This window comes from Phalacrocorax carbo, chromosome 2 (genome assembly GCF_963921805.1).
Source record: "Phalacrocorax carbo chromosome 2, bPhaCar2.1, whole genome shotgun sequence".
NCBI lineage: Eukaryota > Metazoa > Chordata > Aves > Suliformes > Phalacrocoracidae > Phalacrocorax > Phalacrocorax carbo.
In genome coordinates this window covers 129381935-129406210 of record NC_087514.1, presented here as the reverse complement: position 1 = coordinate 129406210, position 24276 = coordinate 129381935, and the positions used below count along the sequence as shown (strand labels likewise).

General features: G+C 42.2%; 1 protein-coding gene and 1 long non-coding RNA gene across 2 annotated transcripts in view; one reads left to right on the top strand and one right to left on the bottom strand.

Annotated features, from left to right (window-relative positions):
• Positions 1–18186, bottom strand: part of COLQ (collagen like tail subunit of asymmetric acetylcholinesterase) — a 45276-nt gene extending 27090 nt beyond the window's left edge. The window contains 4 exon segments of the mRNA XM_064444329.1: positions 996–1100; positions 2897–3009; positions 17843–18143; positions 18145–18186. Coding sequence (XP_064300399.1) covers positions 996–1100; positions 2897–3009; positions 17843–18143; positions 18145–18186 — 561 coding nt within the window.
• On the top strand, positions 17822–20275 carry LOC135312059 (uncharacterized). Its single transcript, XR_010371703.1, has 3 exons — positions 17822–17912; positions 19430–19496; positions 19963–20275. It is a non-coding gene; the product is annotated as an uncharacterized LOC135312059 (long non-coding RNA).
• Positions 20276–24276: the final 4001 nt, after the last annotated feature.

Below are 24276 nucleotides of genomic sequence, written 5' to 3'. Positions count from 1 at the left end.
TAACCAAACCTTTACTGTGATGCACTGTCCTTACTTTTTAAACAGTGTTTGTCTGCTTGTTAACCTCTCAGACTGCCAAAGCCTCAGTCATAGCTTTGTTGCAGTGAAGGTCCCATGCTGTGCCTGCTATTATCGTACTGTAATAAAACCAGCACCCATCAGCCTTGGGGAAGATTACTGTCCCAAAGCAGCAGGCATGGCACATAGATAGGGACCGCCTGTGCCCCAGGAGAAACTGGAAGTACTTTCCCCGAGAAGCTGTATTTTAATTTGGAAGGGATGAACTGGAACAGAAAGGCAGACAGGTGATCTTCTCCACACTACAGAGATGTTCACAAAAGCCTTCCCCCTAGAGGCGGACCATTTCCTCAGAAGATTTCTCACCCCCCTCAGAAGATTCCTGAATGTACAAATTGTAGAAAAGGGAATGGGGGCTCAAAGGGACTGACCCAAGGCTACCTAGTGAGTCAGAGGCACAGATGTTGCAAGTCAAGCTAGGAGATCCCACATCTCCTGAACCCCATCCCATTGCCCTTCTGAGGCCCCTCCTTTTCTCTGATCTGTGCTGTAGGTGTTTGCCTTCTCAGGGATGTACTCCACTAACATTCAAGTTCATTACACCTCTTGTGCATCCGCTCCATGGGCTCTTTCCCTCACATAAAGGATGACACAGTGTAAGGCAACGAAAAAAGTAGCAAAGGACCTCTGAAGGAAGTGATGGCGCCTCTGGGATTTTTGATGGGTGCTACCCGCTCTAAAACTCCACAAAAATGAGGGGTGGACTTGAAACCTACTGGAGTATGCAAGGCAGGGATGAGAACATAGGGTAAAAAGCCTATATGATTTATACATAGTGGTATTAAAATGAAATTAATCCAGAGCTTGGTATGGTTATTAAATGGTAAAAAGCATTTGCAGAAGATGTTTTACAGCTTTGTAAGGACCTTGGAGCAAGTGAGAGAACGATGTGGTTTAATCACAAATGCATCACTCACCTGGGGGCCAGGAGGCCCTGCGGGGCAATGCAATTCAGGCAGAGAAGCAGCCTGTGTTATCTGGAGCTCTTGACACAACTCTTTCATATCTAGGGCAAGCAGCTTCTACGTAACACAAAACATACGAGTGAACATCCAGCCATACATAGCCAGCCAGAGAAATGCATAAATAAACAGCTACCAAATGCTACAGCCTCAAGGGAGTTTACTCGCTCCCTTAGGGAGAAGCCTAGGGTTTGTCACAAGGTTATCTTCACGGATGCTTGAACATTAGCACTTCAGCATAGCGTCCTGCCTCACACTTCCTCCTCCTCCTCTCCCAGAGGCACGTTGCAGCCAGGCTGTCACACGCCCCTCAGAGCCATCTTGGGACCCTGGCCTATTCTTAGACCTGACCCTGCTCTCTCCATCCCACTTTACAAGTAGCAGCTCCTCTCTAAGAATAGTGTCTTTGCTCTAATAATAGAGACTGCGCTCAGTGGGGGTATAGGCAGTGTGAACTTTGCTCTAGAAGATACTAATATATAGGCATTCATTCACTGCAGACCAGAGCTGATGCCTTTAAAGATCAATGAATGTCTGACCTTTTCACTTCAATATTAGGCTTGCATGAGTAAACTACCATATTTATGTCCTGTGACAAAAGCCATCTCCCCGGAAATACAGACGAACACTGAGTCAGAAACATTGCATTAACACAACTGATCTTCAGCATCCCAGTGAAAAGACATTTTCTAGAAAAGCTCTAACCAGAGACTCCAAGGCACAAACTGCTCATAGTGAATTCACGTGGCTCACATCCTCCTAGTAACTACTTAGTTTTATTTCATGTTTTTATGGGGGAGATGGTGTGAAGGGTGATTTTATGCTCAGATTACTCTCTGGGCTAATCTCAGGGGCCCTGGTCCCAACCTCCTCCTCACTGAAGGAATACATCCCATTTCTTAAGGAGATCTTGTCCCTAGGTGGTTTCCCTTCTGTGGAAACCACAGCAGAGGGAGGGGAGGGGATGAGGAAAGGGGGGGTCAACTAGATTTTGGTTTTGGGGGAATAGCACCCTGAGCTCAACCCTGGTCTCTCTGAAGACAATGGGGGATTTTACATAGTATTTTTTCTGAGGTTAGATCTTGTCAGGGATCTTTCTAATCATTATTCACATAACACTAGCAATGATCACAGTATTTGCATATGGTAAATGAATAGTAGAATTAAGAAATAAGAATTACTCAGTAGGTAGAGAAATTCTTTATGTTGGGATGGAAAATATATTGGATTTAATAGACCCTGGCAATAAGTGCTGTATCATAGTATCCTGTTAGTTTCATATGATAACATATGTGTACGGATACATATCTTATAGAGCAGGCGTGTGCCTAGGTGCGTGAGTGAAAACTCCGTTCCCACAACCCAAACGCGTTTTTATTGCTGCAAAAAGAAATGATGGCAATAGATTCCATAGGAGGATTTCAGGACCTTCATTTTACCTGCTGGCTAAGGCAAATATGATGCAAAACAAGACAAATATATAATGTACTCTCTGAAATCACTGCATAGGATAGGAAATTGCCTTTCTGTCCTTACTTGGTTTATTGCATTTCCATTTCCTTTAGTTCACGATTGCCTTACTCTAAGGAAGGTCCCAAAACAGAGTAAGGAGAATATTGTAAGTTACTCAAGCTAACTGCTTGAACAAACCCGGCCTCGTTTTATTCCTTGATCTACCTGAGGTTTACTTCAGGCCCCAGACTGGTATGTCGAATGCCCTGACAGAGCCACATCAACACAGCCATACGGGTTTGCTGAGTGGATACCATGAAGCAGTGCTCAAGAGGATACGTCAGTCTTTGTCAAACACAAAAAGTCACATAAAAAGAAGAGAAAGGCTCCCAGGCCATACTTACAGGGCTCCAGCCATGCCTGAAGTACGGTGGTGGAAATAGGGGTGGTGGAGGGGGGCCGAGGAGGCAGCACGCTCTGCGACTGAGCTGTTTCTTCTGTTCCAAACAAGGGAGATCTGTTCAATACAAACACTCATCCGTTGTCTTGAACACCACAAACATTTCTTACAGAACAAGAGGAGTTTCCATTCCAAAGGACTTTTCTACATCCTGCGTGCATTGATTGTAACACTGTAATTCAAGCAGGGGTTTAAGAAACCGGGTGGTCCCTAAAGTCTAAAGATCCTTCTTGTGCTGAGGGCTATGCAGATTTTTAAGCTCCTAATGTGGCTATGACACAGGCTGAGTTTGGAAAATTTCAGATAGATAACGTTAGAAAATAGATTGAAATATTTCTCTCTCTCCCCTCCCTGTTCCAAAAGTCTATTAGAAATAACATCTTCCGTTACGGCCCATGTGCCACCAGGAAGCCCTCTGCGCTATTGCCCACCAACCTTCCCTGTGGATGGAATCACTTCAGGCACTTCTGTGATAACAGTGGGAAGTTGTTCCACAGAACATTTGCTTATATTTCCCCTGGGACTGAAATCAGGCTGCACTACTTCTGATTTGTGTATCACCACTAAGAATAAATACTCTGCAACTGAGATTTAGCCGATAGCTTTGCCATCGACTGACTGCTAAGGCAGGATTTCAGTTGTGTCTGGCAATGTATTTATCCTTTTCTAAGATGAAAAATTCCACCAACAAAATAATCAGCTGTGACCAAAGATTCACAGAGAAAGGATGTGAAGATGATATATTTATACTGTTTTTTTTTTCCCCCCTGAATCTATATAGTCTTTGGGTAATACATCTCTAATCAGGGTGGCGGCCTTCTGCAAAGGTTGGGCCAAGGACAGCAAATATTTATTTATGTTTGTTGGTTTATTCCTCTCGCTAGTGGCAGCTGGAATGGGTGTTTGTGAATTGAAGGGTGGCAGAGTGCCAAATACAGTAGGAAGAAAAGCCCATGGTGAAGTATCAGTATCTGATATTAATAGAAAATCTCCAAATTAAGTTTCTAGGCAGACAAACCCCACAAAATTGCTAGATTTATGTGCAAATCAATTGCAGGCTGGCTTTTAGTTACATCTCAAGGTTAAGGCAGATTTTCTAAGGGGCAGTGATTCTTCTAGTTTTACAAATACCTGAGAAAATGTATTATATGGGTTCCACCACCCCATGTTAATGGGGACAGCGTTTCCCTCAGTCCTGACGCATGAAAACCAGCTGCCCAGAGGAGTGCCATTCAGCAGCATTCAGGGGCAGTTTACGTTATCCAGATTTTTTTCTCTTTCAAAACCCTCTTTGTAATGATACCTTTGAAAGAAGAATTAATTAAAATCTGAAAGGATGCATAATGAAGACTCTTTCTCAATTTTTCCTCACAAGTTTGAAACTCAGCCAAAAACTTAAATTTAAGAGAAAGGCAGAAGATTTATAATAAAAAATACAGATATATAATTTCATTCAGAGCTTTAAATACATACTAAAAATGCCAATGCTCTTCAAAAAGTAGCAAAGGTTTGAGTTCTCTAGTAACCAGTTCGCAGACACAATAAAATAAGAAGATACATAGAGTTAAGTTCTGTCTTGGCTTAGCTTGAATTCAGTCACTCTTATGCAACTGTAACTAAAGCCTTCAATTTTTACCACACATACTTCTGTGGTTGTCTTAATTTCAGGATTGTATTTGAACATATTGCATTGGGACTAAATTGCATGTTATTAAAGCAATAGACAGCTTGTAATTTAACAGGATATAAAATGTGATTATTATTTTATTTTAGGCCATATTCCAATATCATCATTCTTTCTTAGTATTACCTTATTCCATGATCTAGCTAAATTTCAGTGGCATTATTATCATTCAACAAGAATAAGAATATGAAAGCTAGACCAATGTGGCTTAGTTGCTGAAAGTTCACTACCAGGCACTGTAGAAGAAGGTTTGCATTACTGCAGTTGTACTGTTACTAATTTAAAAAAAAAGTGTTGCTCTTTAAATATTTTGCAAAGATAAGATTAAATATAGATGTACATCTATAGCTTTAACAGGATACTTATCATGTCCTCATGAGTAAAGTCAAGCCCTGGGTTATAAAATATTGGGATTTTTCCCTTTTTGGCAGTGAAGTCTGAAATTCTGTGGAACAGCTTTTATTTTGAAAATCACTATAGCTAACCAAGTTGATAGAAAAAGACCCGTCGATTTCAGTCTTTATAGTCCTATTCTAATACTACTGCACGACAAGTTAGGTTGAAACCCAGTTTAGGTTTACTGGTGTAAACAGTGGTAGCATGTACTGATCTCAATGCTAAAGCAAGAAAAAAAGGGTATCTAACTACTGTTATACAGAATATATATCAATTATATAATGATGTAGGTAGTCAATATTTCAGGGGGTCCATCATTAATCATGGCTATGTTCTCAAAAATGTACTTGTAAAGCAAATATTTAAGAAAAGGCTGGTCCTGGACCCAAGGACCTCCCACACTCAGGTATGGCAGATGGATATGACAGAAAAGGGATCAAAAAAATGAGTGAGTCACAGAGTGACTACAAGTATGACTGCTATAATTTGTTCTTCCAATAAGCACTGCATTTCATTGGTGTGGATTTTGTAACTGCAATATGTCCAAGACGTGCTACCATTACAGTATTGGCTTGTCTTTTATATCACAAAAGGGTTACCTTGACAGGCCTATAGGCTCTCTGCAAATGCAACGTATATTTTTAGACTCCAGGTTACCTTTGTTTGCTAAACACAGCTTCAGAATACTTCAGTCCCACCAGCGGAAAAAATCTCAGACCAAAAATAGGACTGTCATAGTTTTCTGGGAAATGGGAAGACCCTGCCTACACAGAGTGTGTGGTTACCTCTGTAGCGAAACCGCTCTTTCAACAGGTTCAGTATCAGTGAACGTATTCAATAAGAGAAGAAAGTCAAAATGAAAAACTCCTTATAGGACTTATCTAAGTGGCACTTGTTTTCAGAGAACATGAAAATTCTAATTGTCAGCTTTAAAATAGAAAGTCTTTATAATTTTCAAAAGCAAATTATTTTTACAGTGCAGGCTATATGTTAATCTAATTCAAGAAAGTGACTGTATAAATCTATGGCAATGGTTTCTTCAGAAAATAACATATTCTAAATAAGCTGTTGCAATGTTTCATTTTGTTCCTGCAGACTGCTTGCTTCTGACCATAGCTGGAAGTTGGGAACCCTGGTCTGAGATGGTGCAATGCAGAGGCAGAGAGAAGCCTTCACCCAGGCTGAGTCCCCTGAAGTGGGGCTCGTAGGTCTCTTAGCCCTCCTAGAGCAGCTCCTAGAGCTGACCTTCAACCCTACAACCCCGCAGCTGCAACAGAAGTACTAGAGAAGTGCTGTCCTGGGCTCAGGTTAGATTTACAGGATTTCATTGAAAAAAATAATAAGTAAATCATGAAGTTGACTTTTATCCTAAAATCACAAAGCTGTAGTGCAACTGTCAGGAAGAAAGGACAAAAAAGGAAAAAGATAAACATGTGTTTCCCTTCCTATTTGTGACCACATTCATCCAAGCCGAGCTGCTATCCAAAGGCCTGTCACCTCAACAGCAGCGTTGGTGGCCTGCCCAGCTTGCGACAGGCAGGACTCCGCCAGACAGAGACCTCTGATGGGTGACACCCCATCACAGGTGCTTCTCCCACTTGGATGGCGCTCAGTATTAATAACAAACAAGCTGGGCAGACTAGTCAGTGAATGAATGTGGGCTTGTCCAGCTGAAACTGAGACTTTTCATCTGCTTTGTTGTCATTCATTCAGTCTCCTCTTATCCTTCCAAGCAGAACAGTGCACCATGGGCTGCAGCCACCCAGTACGATTCTGTACATCTATTACAAGGTGAATAAGACACTTTTTCCTTTTAAGTTAGGAAAATTTAAGAACTTGTCAAACATGCCTTTTGAGAGCAATACAGGTCAAAATCCTTTATTTACAGAGCAGGTGCAGGTATTAAGCTCTCCTTTAAAAGTCCAAAGACATGTGTCAGCATTAACAATATGTACTTCTTTAAAATGTGTTTTACAAAGCTCTGTGACCCAAAATGTGCCTTAAGGACATATAAGCAGAGACAGAAATACAGCTCGTGTCTGGAGCCAGGTAGGACAGACAGGTTGGTGAATGATCTGCTTCTCTCAGTACCCTTTTGAACTTAGACCTTATAGTTGATGGCCTAAATATATAGTTTCCTATAAACCAGCTAATATAAATATGCCAAAGAAATATATCAAGCCCTACAGCTTAGGTAATGGTGTCTGCACAGAGGAGATGGTGACCCATGAAGCTCCCATGGGAGTTACAATATGAGACACAGGGCTGCAGCTCTCCCTCACTTCTGGTTTCCTCTTGCTTGAAATGAGGTTTCAGACTCTTTAAGGAACAGAACAAAGATGATCAGCGATAAATTCCTCACCCTTCTGACAGAAAACGAAAATATCCAGCCAAAACCTTCCAAGGTTCTTTTCAGCCAAGAAAACCTCATAAAAATTTGAAAATACTTTGGTTTTAATCCCCAAAGTGGCTTGGGCTGTGGCAGCAGCAATGTGTACTTTACCAGCTGGCACACACTCAGAAGCTGTCATAATAAATAAATAAAAGTATTTAAAATCAGTTGACATTCAAAAAGCTTGACAATAGCATGAACCCTGGCATGCTGCCTGGCTGGTGGATCATAGTATTCACCCGGCTGGAGGAGCAAGGACACTCTGTCCTCCATCCCCACCTAATATTCAGCCCGCAGCCCCCAGCATCTCCTGGTACCTCCTGCGTGCTCACAGGCAGTGAGGCAGGTAAACCCTTCACAGCCTGGCTGATGAGCGGTAGATGGCTGCATCTTTTGCAGGTCAGCCTTAGAAAACGCCGCAGAAATGGAAGAGACAGGAAAGAAAAGGGACACGTGAGATTCTTAAGCAAGGGAAAGGCCTTTTGCTCCCTATACACAAATACTTCAGCCACTTATTCTGTGTGTTTATGCATGTATGAGGGTAACACACATTCCAAAAGTTCATATACTGTTCTCTTGGATTGACTGCAGAAGGAAAATTCTGAGATCAGTACAAAAAGAGGAGCATTTGCTTGGGTTGGCTCTGTGCTCCAGTTTCACAAGAACATGAAAGTCCCAATAAAATCTCATGGATGGAACACTTCAGTGGGTTATAATATGGGTTTATAAAATAAACCCATGTCTTATAAATCACAATAACCACAACAGGGCTATTTTGTGCAATTTTCCTTCTATTGCCTTCCATTTGCAGAGGTACGGAGCTCTAGGTACTGCTAAACAATGTTGACAACTGTATATACATGAGAAACAGAGGCACAGAGAAGTTAGGCAACTCCCCCGAAGCCACGGATGACTCAATTACAATACTAGAAACAGTTCCAGTCTGGTAAATCACAATATCTTGTCTCAGTCATTTTATGAGCAAGATTATAAAACTCAACTGGTTGTTACACCAGACCAATATTATAAAGAGTATTAAAGCCTAAGAACTTACTACAATCTGTAGAAGAGCCTGAAATCCTAACGATTAATGCAAGATGGCTGCTGTGCTGGTTCCGAAAGACTTCTACGTGTCATTCACTGCCACACTGTCCTCTCCCTCTTTATCTGTGAGATCAGTAGCAACAAAGCTGAGAGACACCAGTACCACCCTTCTGCAACTGCAAGATCATAATCTGTCGGTGCTGGCATAGATCAAACATGTACTTGACTTTGATGTTGCTCCACCGCGTGTTCAGATGGTCCCAGACAATCCCTATGAGACTGTGGGTGCTGTTGTGTGTTCAGAAAGACTTCAGAGAAACGCCTTCGAATTCCTGTTTGAAACTTTGCTGCCATGGACTAAATTAATTCCTCATGACTCCCTTGCTGCAACAGATTCACAGCCCAGCTGTCTTTATTCTCCTGCCTTTCACAAAAAATAAATCTGTATTGACTTAGCATTGTAAAAAGTAATTAACTTTTGTAGTTTGAAAAAGCAAAAAAAAAAGTATCCATTGACACTTTTCCCTGGGTAGAAGAAAACTGAAATTGTAGCACTGCCTTCTTTAGACAAAGCATCTCCTTTTACTTGTGTGCATTCCCCAGGCACATGCATTTATTCATACACACTTGCTAGTTCCTGAGAAAAATGGTTAACAGCTTCTTTTCTCCTCACTCCACTGTCTCAGCCCTCGTCTGCGTTCTTCCTATATCCACTTTCTCATCCCATAAGCTCTTCTACCATTACAGTCATGTGACCATGGAAAGCATTCCCCCAATTTCCTTTTCACTGAAGCAGTGATTCCTTAGAGAGGAGAAGGTGAGAAACAGAACATCTAGTTTGAAGTCTTATCATTCCTGTGGGATTTTTCTCTGTCGCCTATTTCTGATCTTCCTAAAACAATTCCCCCTAGTGCTGAAGGGCTTTCCTAATTCTCTTCCACCTACTAAGTTGCAGCATGAAATAGGTCTCCCAGACATATCCTAGGCAAGCCCTGTGTTGTATTTCAGCTGAATGTGCTCCCTGATTTTGGAATCACACTCTATCCTAGCACCAAGAGTTAAAGACTGCAGGGATACATGGCCTATCCTGACAGCAAACTTCCTCCTGTATAAAGAGAAATTACATTTTTCTATAGTTTTAACTAAGATTTGCAGTTTCTCTTGCTGCAATCATGCTGCTGGTGCTCCTGCGTCAATACACCCCACTCACGGGAAGCTTCTGTGTCCAATATGAAACAGACTGTAAAAACCAAGAGGGCTAAAATGAGAAATCACAGACTGTTACCTTCTTGTGCTGGGGTTTGGTAATTTCGACAAAACCACAAATGAACTGCCTGTACTAGGAGCAGAGGCCTACAAACACTATTTTTCTCCTAGTACATAGGAAGTAAGCTGATTTTACAGCATTTTGGATTTCTTGTTGGTGGAGCGCTCATCTACTCACTGAAAACACCTGTTTTTGAAACAGCTTGCTTTGCCGTACTGGAATTTAAGCCTCCACCTTCCAGTCTGGTCACAACAAAAATCTAGTATTCACTTGCATGGTCAATACCTATGGACTACAGGTAGTGCTATGCTCTTTGACAGCAGCAATGCAGCATGGACAAGCTTACTTGAACCAGTTGGGATCTCCATGCCAGCTGCAGTGTTGCTTTCAGCTGAGGTTCCCTTTTGGACTGGTTGCTGCCTGTCAGAAACCTTCATAAGTTATAGAAAGACTTTCAGACCAGTTACTGCTTCCTCTGCTGGAGAGTGAAGCAAGCACTGCCTCAGCTCCTGTACTGACCACTGTCTCTGGCAGCTGGAGAACTTGCTCACCACAGAAGAATTGCCTGAAAAATGTTGGCTTTGCTTGGGTCATGCCTCCAGGGGAGCTTCGATATCTCAAGCCGGACAGCTGCCTTACTTGTAATACAAACGTTGCCCCAGAAAAAAAATCTGAAAGGGCCACCAGTGTAGTCCCAGCTTCCTGCACTTCAGGAGTCCAGGTATCAAACCTGGCTTCTGTATTTAGGATGCCTCTGCCCCATCAGCTCACCAAGTGAAGCCCACCAAGTCAATCTTTATATTAAACCAGGGGGCACGGGGAAGACATGGGGGACCACTTTGTCCTCTGACATACATTTTCTTGAGTGAGTGAACGTTCATGATACCTTAAACAGCATTTCATGGAACCCTTTCCCTTCATTTGCATTATAGTCACTGAACCTTTTTTGACAATCTGAGTGCCTTGCCATCCAGTAATGCCACAAACAGGTCAGAAGCCCCTTTCCTCTACTGTGTGCAAGACCCAGAGCTGTACTTAAGGAGCCTTGGCACAATCAGCTTTCATCTTCCTCACTAGTGGCTGCGTCCTCTTCGGATTTTTATTTACTACTGCAAGGCAAATGCCACAACCTCCTGATGTACTTTCCTTGTCCCTCACCCACAAGATCAAGTGGGCTTCTATTCATTGGTCTAATGCTACTTTCACAGGACCTCCTGGGAGTCCTTTGCTGTTGCAGCTTGCATCAGTCTTCTCCTCGCCCTTCCCAACATCAGGCTAAGGGCAGGCATGATGTCATGGACAGGCTGTGCACTAGCGTGGCTGCTCTGCTCTCGCCTGACCCAGAACAGGCAGTCGCACCATATGCCACCAGAGAATTATCTATGAATCCTAAGGTAATTTCATTCATGAGTATTATCCAGATTGACCTGACTAGGAAACCAGATTCTCACAGGTCCTATCTACCAGGGGAGAAACTACAGATGAAGTCAAATCAGGTGCTTCTTTAATGTAACTGTTTATTTTAAAGTCCCATTTACTTCAAGCAACACTAACCATACAACACTGTTATTTTTCTGCCTCCACAGAGGCTGTTTAGGAACTGCCGCCTTTATCAGCTTAGAAGGGTAACTACTATACAACCCTTATTTTGGCTTACCTTTCTAGCCCCTTATTTGGGCAATCAAGTGCAAATGGCCAATCCCAAGGCTGTTTTATTTCTTTCAAGCTTAGGAGATGTTCTATTGAAAGAATCTGTTCCTTCACCTTCAGGCTTCTGTGAGCCACAAACAAGATAGAAAGCCTTTAAATGCCCCACCTCAAGAACTTTGCCCAGCCAGATCCACAGCCAGGTGACTGCCTTCTCTTATGACCAATGATACTTTGCTTTCCTTCTCCTGATGAAGCTGTAGCCTTTGCCAGTGGTTCATCCTGGAGGTCATCTCCAGGAATACAGAGGACAAGAAGGTTATCAGAAGTCGTCAACATGGATTCACCAAGGGAAGAGCATGCTTGACCAACCTGATAGCCTTCTATGATGGCATGACTGGCTGGCTGGATGAAGGGAGAGCAGCAGATGTTGTTTACCTTGACTTCAGCAAGGCATTCGACACTGACTCCTGTAACATCCTCATAGGTAAGCTTGGCAAGTGTGGGTTAGATGAGTGAACAGTGAGGTGGATACAGAACCAGCTGAATGGCAGAGCTCAGGGGGTTGTGATCAATGGGGCAGAGTCTGGTTGGAGGCCCATAACTAGTGGTGTTCCCCAGGGGTCTGTGCTGGGTCCAGTCCTGTTCAACATACTCATCAATGACCTGGATGAAAGGACAGAGTGTTCCCTCAGCAAGTTTGCTGATGATACCAAGCTGTGAGGAGTGGCTGATACACCAGAAGGCTGTGCTGCCATTCAGCAAGACCCGGACAGGCTGGAGAGCTGGGCTGAGGAAAACCTCATGAAATTCAACAAGAGCAAGTATAACGTCCTGCACCTGGGGAGGAACAACCCCACGCACCAGTACAGGCTGGAAAGTAGCTCTGTTGAGAAGGACCTGTGAGTGCTGGAGGACAACAAGCTGACCATGAGCCAGCAATGTGCCCTTGTGGCCAAGACGGCCAACGGTATCCTGGGATGCATTAAAAGGAGTGTGGCCAGCAGGCTGAGGGAGGTTATCTTCCTCCTCTGCTCTGCCCTAGTGAGGCCACATCTGGAGTACTGCATCCAGTTCTGGGCTCTCCAGTTTAAGAAGGACAGGGAACTGCTTGAGCAAGTCCAGCGGAGTGCTACCAAGATGACCAGGGGACTGGAGCATCAACCTTATGAGGAGATGCTGAGAGACCTAGGCTTGTTCAGCCTGGAGAAGAGAAGACTGAAGGGGGATCTTATAATACTTACAAATACCTAAAGGGTGGTTTACAAGAGGATGGGACTGGATTTTTTCAGTGCTGTCCAACCACAGGACAAGGGGCAATGGGCACAAACTGGAACACAGGAAGTTCCACCTGAATACGAGAAAAAACTTCTTTACTGTGAGGGTGACAGAGCAGTGGCACAGGCTGCCCAGGGAGGCTGTGGAGTCTCCTTCCCTGGAGACATTCAAAACCTGCCTGGATGTGTTCCTGGGCCCCTTGCTCTAGGTGTGCCTGCTCAAGCAGGGGGGCTGGACAAGCTGATCTCCAACCCCTACCATTCTGTGGTTCTGTGATTTCCATCAGGAATTTTAACCTAACCAAAGATTTCCTGCTCTTGTGTGTTCCATGAAAAACTTGTTGACCAACAGAGTCAGGATGCGGGGCACCTCCTGGGCCCATGCTGACTTTCCAGAGCAGAGTCAGACTTCCTTCCCTGGACTGATAATTTTGCCTCTCAAAGATTCACCTCTGCTGGCTGGTCACCCTTCCGGCTGTTTTCCCAATAGGCTCTGGCTGCTGCCTTTGAGAGTCTTCCAGCTGTTGGTTTTATTTTAAATTCCTTCTGCATCTTTCTTTCTCCTGCAAGCACTCTGATCATTTTTTCCCTTATGATTTTATGTAAATAAATATTTACAATTACTCTCCTTAGAAACAAAAAACATCTAGCTGCCACCTCTGCTGTCTGTTTTGACAGTATTCAGGGTTCCTGCAGGTTGTTTCATTAGAGGGAAAAAAAAACACCCTGATGATGGGGTCAGATACTACTTTTACAGAAAGGCAGCCAGTATCCCAACTCCCTCAATGTCAGGAATCACCACATGGTTTTGTGTTTTCTCTCTCACAAACACACAATATGCTCTCCCTCCAGTGCAGCCACGCAGGGAGTACCAAGGTCCCCTCTTGTGCTTTGCCCTGCCAAGGCTGTCACCCTGCACAGCTCCTGTTCCCACTCCACCTTGCCCTTCACTGCGGCTCTTACTGCTCCAACGGTGTCAGTACACAAGATAGTTGAATTGTTTTCTACAGCTATACCACACAAGGTCTGGTTGCAGGTTAATATTACACCTTCCTGATTCAAAGAGGCTATACCACCCACCCGTGAGATGTGGAGATCCTTTACTTTGGGAAAATAATGGGATAAAGTCAAAGAAAGCATGAAGAATACTGCCAGTAGTACTCAGATGTTACCGTCCCATTTTGTTCCTTTAAATTAATCAGCCATATTCTTTTCATAGGGCTGTGTATCAATACTGATTGCAGGAGAAAATTCAATCAAGGAATACATTTGTGGCATGCATAAAAGGCAGTTTGGGTCAGAAGAAGCATCAAGACACTGTTGCTGGTAATTTAAATACTTTGGAATCTCTCTGCAAAACCACAGAAACCTTCAGCCTGGATGAGTAGAATAGGGGAGGAGAAGGAATGAGGGGGAGAGAAAAGAGTCTTTCTACTACCTGAATTTGGAAGGTGGCTTCCTTCAGTCTGGTTCTTACAAGGTGCAGACTGGTTCATGTAACCCTACTGAAAATGAGTATAAAATTCATGCCTAGTTTTCATTACGAGTGCAACCTCTTCAAGTGGACCTCAGTAGAGCTGAGCTCTGAAAAATGGTTATAATGGACACTATAAATACAGTGATGCAAGGGTGGGATATGACAGGTTACCCTGAAAAGAAACCTGCTGTCTCCAGGAGGATTGAGCTACCCACCCCTGGGGGTCTTCACTGCCATGTGGAACCACAGCCACATGCTTAGGCGTGTTGTAATATTATTCCCTGATGGATTTCCTCCAGAAATGATGCTTCAGCACCAGGGGATCCAACCCTTTGGAGCTGACATGACATTCAAAATGCTTCCAGAAACAAGGATGCACTATTGCTTGAGGCTGGTAGGACTGTAAGGCGGGGTTGGCAGCAAAACAGACAATGATCCAGATTATTTTTCTTTCCCCAATAATTCTACAAACACTTTTCCCCCGCTACCAGTTGTTCATCTCCGCTTTCTAGTTACAGCTTTGTAACCTGTAAACATTTCTATTTGCGGACTGTTGCTATGCAAAGGTGAGGACAGAAATAAAAGTACTTTTAGCCCAGCAGTTTCCAGACATACCTGAAAAATACCCAGATGTATTTTCCCAACCATAGGAAAAACAAGTTGTCACTTAAGAACATCCTCACTGTTAAATGTGATTAGTTTTAAAATTTGCAAGTACGGTGCTGAAATGCATTCTTTGAATGTGAAATTACACCTTGGTGCCAGCTACAAATAATTGCCTCAGCTGACAGTCACAGAATATTTGAGATACCATTAAAATAACTAAGAATTTAAATGGAATTAATTCATCTTCTGTACCCACTGTGAGATTTATACCAGAAAATAGTGACGTTTTTGCTTTTTTCTTAGGAGGTGTTTCTTAAAATGCAGATGCAATCAAAGCACTAAAGGAATTTATTTATTATGTCATTTTTCATACCCAGTAGCCCTGATTAGCAAGTAATAATGGCACAGAGGCGTATAACAGCTCCCCAAAGTATGGCTTTTAATCCAGCCCTGTGGTTCTGGGATTATGACTGACTCATCCACCAGATGTTATTTTTTCCACATATTGAGTAAACATTTACAGTACATTTGTGATAAAAGCCTTGCTAAGAGCTTTCTGGGTATAAAGGAAATTTGCAGTGGCTTGGCCAGAAGAGCATGGTGCAGGGCTTACTGCGGAGCAGGGCATGGGGCGGCGATTTCCCCGAGCTGCTACACTGGGAACCAGATTTCCTGATTGGGTTCACACTTTCTCCATGCCTGAAACCAGAAGCTGTTGGCGTGCAGGGATGGAGGAGGAGGAGGACCACTGTTGGCTGCCGTTGTTTCCTGGGGACCCCTGGGGTCTCTTGTGGGCAAACCCTGGGGGCCACACCATGGAAAATATTCTACTGGTGGAAGAAGAGTGGAGTCCAGCCTTATGAGCAACCAGGCAGCATCTGCTGCTATCAACAGCAAGTTTCAAGAGCTGTAGGCGTAGGTTGCTGTTTCATGACATGATATTTGGGTGGAAGATTAGCCTGCCGTCTCCAAGTGCTCTTTCTACTTTGACACTATACCATCCTTAACATTAAACCTGTACATGTGGCATTACTGCCGTAAAATATTTTTATTGCTGTGCAATTATTGTTATTCTATCTCAGCTTTCTCACTGGTGCAGATTTAGGAATTCAAATGGTGTTCATATCTCCTTGTTAACATAGCTGAATTGTTGATGAAATACTATAGTACCCTTCTGCCCCAAAGCACCTGTGCGGACAAAAATGGTCTATGCGTTTTCCTTCATATTTGCCTCTTCTACTACATTTTCAGCAGAAATAGGAACTTCCCCCTCAGAAAAGAAAGGACTTGTTTGTTAAACTGTTATTTTTTGCAAACAGTTTAAATGACTTCTCTAGACACACTAGTGTGTGCCATAGTAGAAAGGCCAGGCCATGAGGCGACGGAAATGTGAAATTCTTGTTTGCCTGGGTGGCATCTACAAGCATCAAATAAATGTAAAGCTCTTCAAAACAATTTTTGATGTCTAAAAACTTACCATGCTATTGCAAAGCCATTTAGAATACATTAGAGAAGATAAAACTTTATGGTTCCCATACCTCAGCATTAACTAATTCAATACCATGGAAGAAGCATACCCAATGTAAATGCTTTTTGGCATCCTATAGAGGTTAGCAGAAAAAAATTATTAGCTCCCAAAGGTTCAAAAGAATGGATTAAATGGCTTTTCAAAGGATGTACTTCTTTGAACATTAGGCTTCTCTAGATGTTATCTTAAAAGCTATCTGAAGTTACTACAGAACTCTAATGGCTGCATTATTAAATGCTATAGGGTTTTTTCCTAAAGGATATCTGCATTCTCTTGCAGTCCTCAGAATCTTATTATTTGAATAAGAATATCTTTAAATGAATGGACTATTCAAACCTTTAGGAGTGGAATACAGTGTCCTAGCTCTGCACATTTTAAAAGACTTTAAAAAGACTGTTAGAGGAAATAATTCATACTGTTAGTGTTATTTAGAGCAGAAATCTATCATCTCATGGAAGCTACCTCCTGACCACCTTTCTCTCTTAAATGCCTTGAATGTAAACCATCTGGCTCTGTGGTCACACCAGAGACATTAGAGAGAGAGGGAAAGGTTTTGTGTCTTTAGATTCATGTCTAAGGTTGTATGTACAGTCTTAAAATGTACACCCTTTTGGTCACTGTCTTCATCTGAAAGACCCGGGGAGGATCTGTAGGTATAGCTGACCTTGACCTACAAATCCCAGTCGAACCATCTCAAATTTGACACTGAAAGAATCTAGGATGTTGGTTAGAAGCATCTCTATTGACAGACACAGAATAACAGACAGAAGGTGGGAGAGAGCAATTTGCTCTAAGTTGGTGAAAGTTCCTCAAAGGAGAGACGGAGTCAGAGCTCTCACCGACTTCCCTTTCCTTTGCACTGAACGGGGCTAAAGGAAGGTCTTGCTGATGAAACTGTAAAATCTGTTAAGTGGGATTTCCAGTGCCCTGGCTCAGCCGACAACTAATTTGTTTTGCCTTTGCCTAGCAGGGATTTTCCATGCAGTGGACTCTTGTTTGCTATGTAAGTCATTTGAGTATTTGTTAGTGACATAGCCAGAGCCAGATGATGTTTACTCTGCTAACATCCAGTCGGACTCCGGCAGCGCTCATTGAGGTCAGGGCTTTATTTATAGAAGCAGATATACATTGAGATTCATTTTCTTTCCCTTGCTGTAATCTACTTAAGCTCATCCAAAATAGAAAGAAACATGCAGACATGCAAGTAATATACTAATTGGGCCATACCCACGAATTAGCACAGCACCATAGAAGTCAACGGAAAAAAAGCATTTTAGAGCAGCTGAGGATCTTGTCTATTATTCCTCCCAGGGAAGAGAAGGGAGGGGTTTGAAACCAGAAAAAATAAAGCAAAAAGCAAAAACAAGCAAGCAACAAAAATGTCCCGGCACGTGGCAGAACAGGTCTGCAATGTAAAATTCCTCCACTGAGATTTGCAATTGAAGTTGTTTTGTTGGTTTTTGGTTTGGTTTTTTTTTTGATCCTGTGTTCCAAATCACCGGAAAGTGCAAGTATTAGAGTGCAGAGGAGAGCTCCAAGCAAGGAAAAATAATGAGACTTAAAGCAATTTACCTGCTGAAACTGAGAAGACATTGTCAACGTACGTAGTCTGAGATAAAGCAAAGCAGAAGAAAAGCTGCAGGTAAGATCCCCAGACAAGTGGGATGAGGACCAACATGCTGGCTGCACCCTGGCAGATTCCAGCTCGGAGGCGCAGGGCTGCTTTGGGGATCTCTCTCTCTCTCTCTCTCTCTCTCCCCTCGCTCCCTCTCTGCCTTGCCTGCTCTCTGCCTCTTCCCTTGCTGTGGGATGCGGGTGTGTGTCTGTGTGTGTGTATGCCTCTCTCTCTCTCTCTCTCCCCCTCTCCCCCACCCTCTCCGTGCCTTTAGGAAAAAAGAATGCCAACCATTTCCCATTAAATCTTCTCCTTACACTAGACATGGTTATATTTAACTCCTGTGCTGGATCAGTTGCCCCTATTGTGGACATTAGCTGCTAAAACTGGGGCATGGGGGATTCTGGCTTTGCTAACAGAAGCAAAAATGGACTTTGCATAATATTAATGATGAGCAGGAAAGGGAGAAATTATAAACTGGACTATAAACAGCATCCTTGGGTGCAGGCAACCAGACACCGACATCAAGATGCATAAAATCCCTGATTGATCATCTTCTCCAGGTCACTAATTGCCTTAATGAGAGAGATGAGCAGTGACCTAACCTCTCTTTATCACTGGTAGTTACAAGCATTGCATTCATTTACAGAGTGCAGCTCAGGCTGAGGGATGCCACAAAGGCTTCACAAACCACAGAACAGATTATTATTTAGGATTTAAGTGAAAATGACGGTATCATTCACAGTGCCAGATATTACAGGACCACAACAAGTTTACTGACAGGGTGCAACAGGTGGAAGAAACAATATGTGTGCCATAATGGGGTGAGTGAAACACTATCAGCTCCGGGAGCAGTGATGGTCAACACACTACACAGCACTGTGGGAAGAAAACAAACCTGATTCTCTGAAAAGCAGCATGTGTCCTTGTTACCTGTACAAAAGCTTGGTGTTTCTGTGCCTTATTGCAACTGGCAGGGCTTTGCAAATAAATTTCTGTCCTCAAAATAAATAGCACAGGGATCCTCCTTTCTGCCTGGAATCCGACAGGGGTTTCCATGAAAAACAGGTACTCCTTCAGCACGACACCCATCATTACTTCCTCTCTTCCAGACAGAGATGATTTTCTTTGCCCACTGTTTATTGTTACTCCCAAGACAAACATGGAAATCTTTTGGATTGATTATAGAATTGATTTTTTTTTTCATTTAAGAAAAGTACTCATTGACAGAGATGGTGACAAGTCCCCCTGGGCATTCACTCTTACCGAGTACACCAGTAAAAGGGCAAAGCGATGTATTTCCACAATTCTAGTTAAACAGCCTTGGCTGTTACTTTCCAGCTATTGCAAACATATTAACAAAATTTTTCTAAATGTAACGGTTTGATAGGAACAATCACATCTGCCTTACATGTTTCTATCCTTAAAGGACATACTTAATATAACATAATGCTTTCTAAAATCTCCTTCCAGTACTGCAACACTTCGGATAACTGAATTTTTTTAATTTAATCTACCTTATTCCACTGTCTGTTACTTTTTAGTATTTGGCTGTTTTTAGTGAAGATGGCAGTTTGGATTCTTTCTTTGACAAAGATGACCATGGATTAAGTAAGCACCATTACTTCTCTCTGCATGCTACACCTCAAAGGGAAAGGCATAGTTCCTGCACAGTTTATCATGACAAGCCCTAAGCATGTAAGACAAATGTCCAGTTGCCTGATTATAACGGTAAGCAGTCGACAATCCCCACACTAGAAGCCTGCATGGATGCTGCAAAAAATAGTTTAAAAGTTAAAATGTCAAGATTTTATCAATAGATTCACCTCTGGAAATGTTTGATCAACTCAATAGGTAGTCAAAGCAACAACTGAGTGATTTTAAGTCCTCCTGAAATCCTCCTGTACTCTTTTAGCAATAGAAAATTTGGTAAAAATTTGTAGTACAAAGTGTGTTCTGTTTGACAAGGAAATTAATTAATCCAACAATACTGCAGAGAACCAGAATCACGCAGTAGGACCCATATCTTTCCCCTCCTCCCTCACCCCCTTACTAATTTCAGTTCTTGCTTCTTCAGCCTAGAACAGAAATGCACGTTCAGGTGAAAATGCACCATCATCTTGCTTGAAGAATGTTGCAAGGAATTCTACCACAAAAACCACATCCACCCTTCTGACCTGCTCTAAAGAAGAGAGGAACCAAGAGTATACCTTTCCCTCACAAGTGAGAGTACTATATTGGAGGTGGCCAGAAGTGATACAGAAAGCCAGGGCTGCTTCTGAATTAAAAAAAAAAAAAATATAGTTAGCTTTACAGTCAATTCTTAAGTAGAGATTTTTGATTCATTATTTTTCAGTGGAGAACCCCAATTAAAAATGGATGTTTTGTCAGCATTCTCCTTTCTTTTGACTTAGCATCTCCATCACTCTGAAGTCTGAGCCTGTTTGATCTGCACTGGCTCTCAGCCGCTGCAAGAGCAAAGCTCTGTAAGCAAACACTGTGCTGTGGAAAACACACCACCTTCCACAAAGGACTCAAAAGGAGATGTTTGGAGTTATATTTGAAGAGACCTCTTCATCACGATGTAGCGGTAGTTCAACAACTCATTAGTTTTTAGTGGGATCGCCATTAGGTCAACACAAAGGAGAGCTCTCATTACAGGGCAGCAAGCAAGGCCACGCCAAGGTGCAAGCACTCATTTTTGTTTCCTCTAATTTTAAGGCATCGGCCAGCTGGACCTGCTGGCAAGGCTGCTAACTGTTTCAGTGGGAGAAGAATGAAGTCCATTTGAAATAAAATGGACAAAAGCTGCGGGCTTTTTGCTTTTGACTTAGGTGTCAGTGTACAAGACTGACACTCCTTGCCAACTGACTCTCCACACTAGATGACAAGGATGTACACCTGGTTACAAGGCTTGTTTCTGATCATGACGATCATTACATGATGATGCCGAGGAGGGGAAGTGTCATGTAGCAGAGAGAGTCTTACATGGTGCAAGAAACTTGACAGATGTGTGCTTCCCAGGCCCCTGAGCTATCTATCATCTGTGACCTTGCTCAGTCAGGCAGTTCATTCCCCGAGCTATTCCCATGGGCCCATGGAAATGAAGCCAACAGAAAGTTTCTGCTCCCTTCAGAGTGCCCTGCACCAGGTAGTTAAGGCCAATGCTCTGAGATAAGATAAGTCCTTGTCTCTCATCCAAATAGCAATTAATAACAAAGGATTTTTTTTTCTTTATTCTGTATTCACTGCAGCTGCTGTTGCTGATGTAGTGAAAACCCACACTAATATGACTGCATAGTGCAACCACTGGAGAGGATCCCATAAAAAATTGGGAATAAAAATATTTTTAGAAAATCTTAAAATTTTGCTATGACATTATGGATTTGCTAGAAACAGAGGAAATGTTTCTTCCTGCATAATTCATACTTGTGTCTTACCTAGAATTGCTACTGTAATACCAGTAGTGTTCATCAAATGGAAATACAATGGCTTCAGCAGTATTTCCATTTCAGATGACATCAGCTTAACACAGCGAAGTATTTACACTCTGCGGTTTCTGAGTCTTATACCACAGTGGCCTAAGCAAGAACAAAGGGTTTTGAGGATTTGACTTTAACAAGTTTTTCCACAGTGACAACATGAACTGCCACTGTGTTCACACTGTGACACTGAGAACCCCAGAACCCCAAATGTCACCTGTGGTTTATTGTTCAAAGAGTAAGTATCCCCACAGTTTTATCACAGGCAATCAACTGCAGTCTTAAAAATCCTATTTTGAGAGATACCATAGCAACTAAAAATGTCGAACACACAATGAAAGAAAAACAATCTGCACAATTTACCTGCTCAAGTAACTGTTGCTTGACCTTTTCAACCCAGAAGTGAACTCTTAGAAGTGGGTGGAAGAATCTGCTGATGATCCTACATGTAAACAGAATTTATGAACCTATCTTTTCTATGCAAGAATTAATGAATTCTTGTTAAAAAGAAGGCTTCTTCCCAGTCCTATCCACTTTTGGTTGCCAGGTCCTTCATTGACAAGCCAATGGAAAGTTAATGTAGTTAAAATATCATCAATCTCAAGGTCTTATATGAACACAGCTCTAGTCAGAAGGATATAGATAATTGGGACTTTCTAGTTCAAAAGTCTGAAAGCTCTTCTGTTGAGTGGGACAAAAGAAAAGCAACCTGGTGTTAATGCAATAATTCAATAACAGATTATGTTTGCAAAGTCATACGAAAGAATTCTGTTCATTCAATTAATGCAGGAGATGGAAAAGATTCTTTATAATTCTGTTTTTCTTGCTGGGTAATTATTTAGCAAAAATTGTTTTTCACAATAAAACCACCTGTTCAGTTTTGCACATCTGAATCAATTTCACCTAACATTTAGATTTAATACTTTGTCAACATAGCTAACATCACTTTGGGAGATGGTATTATCTACAAGTACAAAGGCAGCTGCTGAAGTAAAAGAAACAGTAAGTACAGAAAAACAACAAATGGCTTCACCATTTCCTCGCTGGCATATTTAGATCTAATTCAGAAGCCTATAATTCAGAAGCCTATCTAATTCAGAAGTCTGTAGGAATAGATGCACTAATTGTGCGATGAAGTAAACTCAACAACGTGAGAAAGTTCTGACTTAATCGACAGCTCCACTCACGCCAGTCACCCAGCAGGGTATCAGGTCACAGCGCAGCTGGCCAGCTAAAGGCAAGCCAGTACTAGTAAGTCTTCAGATTACCCACTGGATGAACAGGGTGAAGGCAGGACATTGATGCCTAGCAGCTTCCAGAGGCAACCCCTTTTGCAAATTAGCTACTTAATGGATGTTGGACATTGTGTGACAGGCAGCGGCCTTCTGATCTCCTCTTTTCTCTATACTCTGCATTCGCAGAAATGCAAAACTGGCTAGGGATGTGATTTCTTTTTACACCTTTCAGAGGTACTTGTTTATATATTTATTTGAGCAGCCAAGCTCCCACCCCATTTTTAGAAAGTTGAGCTCCAAACTCTAACTTTGTACCTTTAGACCTATTTCAAAGGCTCAGTCCTTCACTTTTTCCCCTCCTATGAGTAATCCCCAAGCAGACATTTCTTTTTCTATTGATGATAATGGAACAAACTACAACGTAGAAGAGTTATGAACATGATTAAAGATTATGGGATAATGCCAAGTGACTTCCACCAAAGCTATCAGAAGAACCCCGCTGTGGCCTTTTAATGTTGGAAGACACAACAAAATGGAACAATTTTAAAACAATAATTCAGCTGCTGGCTTTTATAACATTACTTTTCCTCTCCTTTCCTGTTTATCCACCTTTTAGACCTTGCCTTTCAAACTGCAAATCATTTAGCATTTGCTGTGGGATTGTATGAAATGCTGCACAATGGCAGGTCATAAACAAAAAGAATATGTTCATATACATAATGCAGTAGACAGGCAGAAAGCCTATGCTTCCTTAGGATGCATGTGCTGTAAAAATCTATATAGGCAGGAATTCCATGGACTTGCTGAATGTATTGTTTAAATGTGCAGAAAGTCTGATGGCTTCTTGAGATGTTCAGGTACTAGATAGTTATTGGTGGATATATAGTGTGTCCAACATGTTCTGGTTGTGCTGTATCTACTGCACAGGAGCAAACAGCCGTGCAGGACATGTGTGCAATACTCAATGCTTCTTGGACAAGATGCACTCACCACCACCACACAGGCTCACAAGTCTGCACAGAATCAAGAGGTACCTCCAGGATTGCCCGGTATTTGGAAATACTGGACAAACATGCAAAATACTAGAATTATTCATAGAAAAGTGTTCCATTGGAAAAAAGAGGATGCCTGTGGAAATCCAGGTGTACAATGGTCCCGAGAATGGGAGTCCTGGCCAGCTGAAATCTGCAGTTACTACTACTTAAGTGGATAAATAGCCTTTAGCATCCTAGGGTGGTGAACAACAAACAAGTTACAGCTATAACTCAGTCTGTTCTTCATATTTACGTCTAGAGGAGATGGAAAAGGTCTTCAGGGTAATTCTTTCCTCTTATTTTAATTTGGGTTGTCTCTTGCTGTTATTTACTTCTATTAGTGAAGGTCTGCAAAACTCACTGCCTGCACTAGTATCACTGCAGTGCTGCTGGAGGCACAGAACAGAAAAATATCTGGCAGTAATTGGCTCTCAGGACTCCTAATTTAGGTGATTTATCATCTAGTTTGCCAAAAAGCCCAATCAATTAACCACCACAAAGCACAATTTTCTTTTTTTTTTTCTGTGTGAAGATTCTTGCTGGAAAAAATATTAACATTATTGTTTTAACACTTACCCTTGTCTCAGAACTCTTCATTCCAGAGAGCTTCATGGATGCTGGCAATGCAGCACCTGATTTT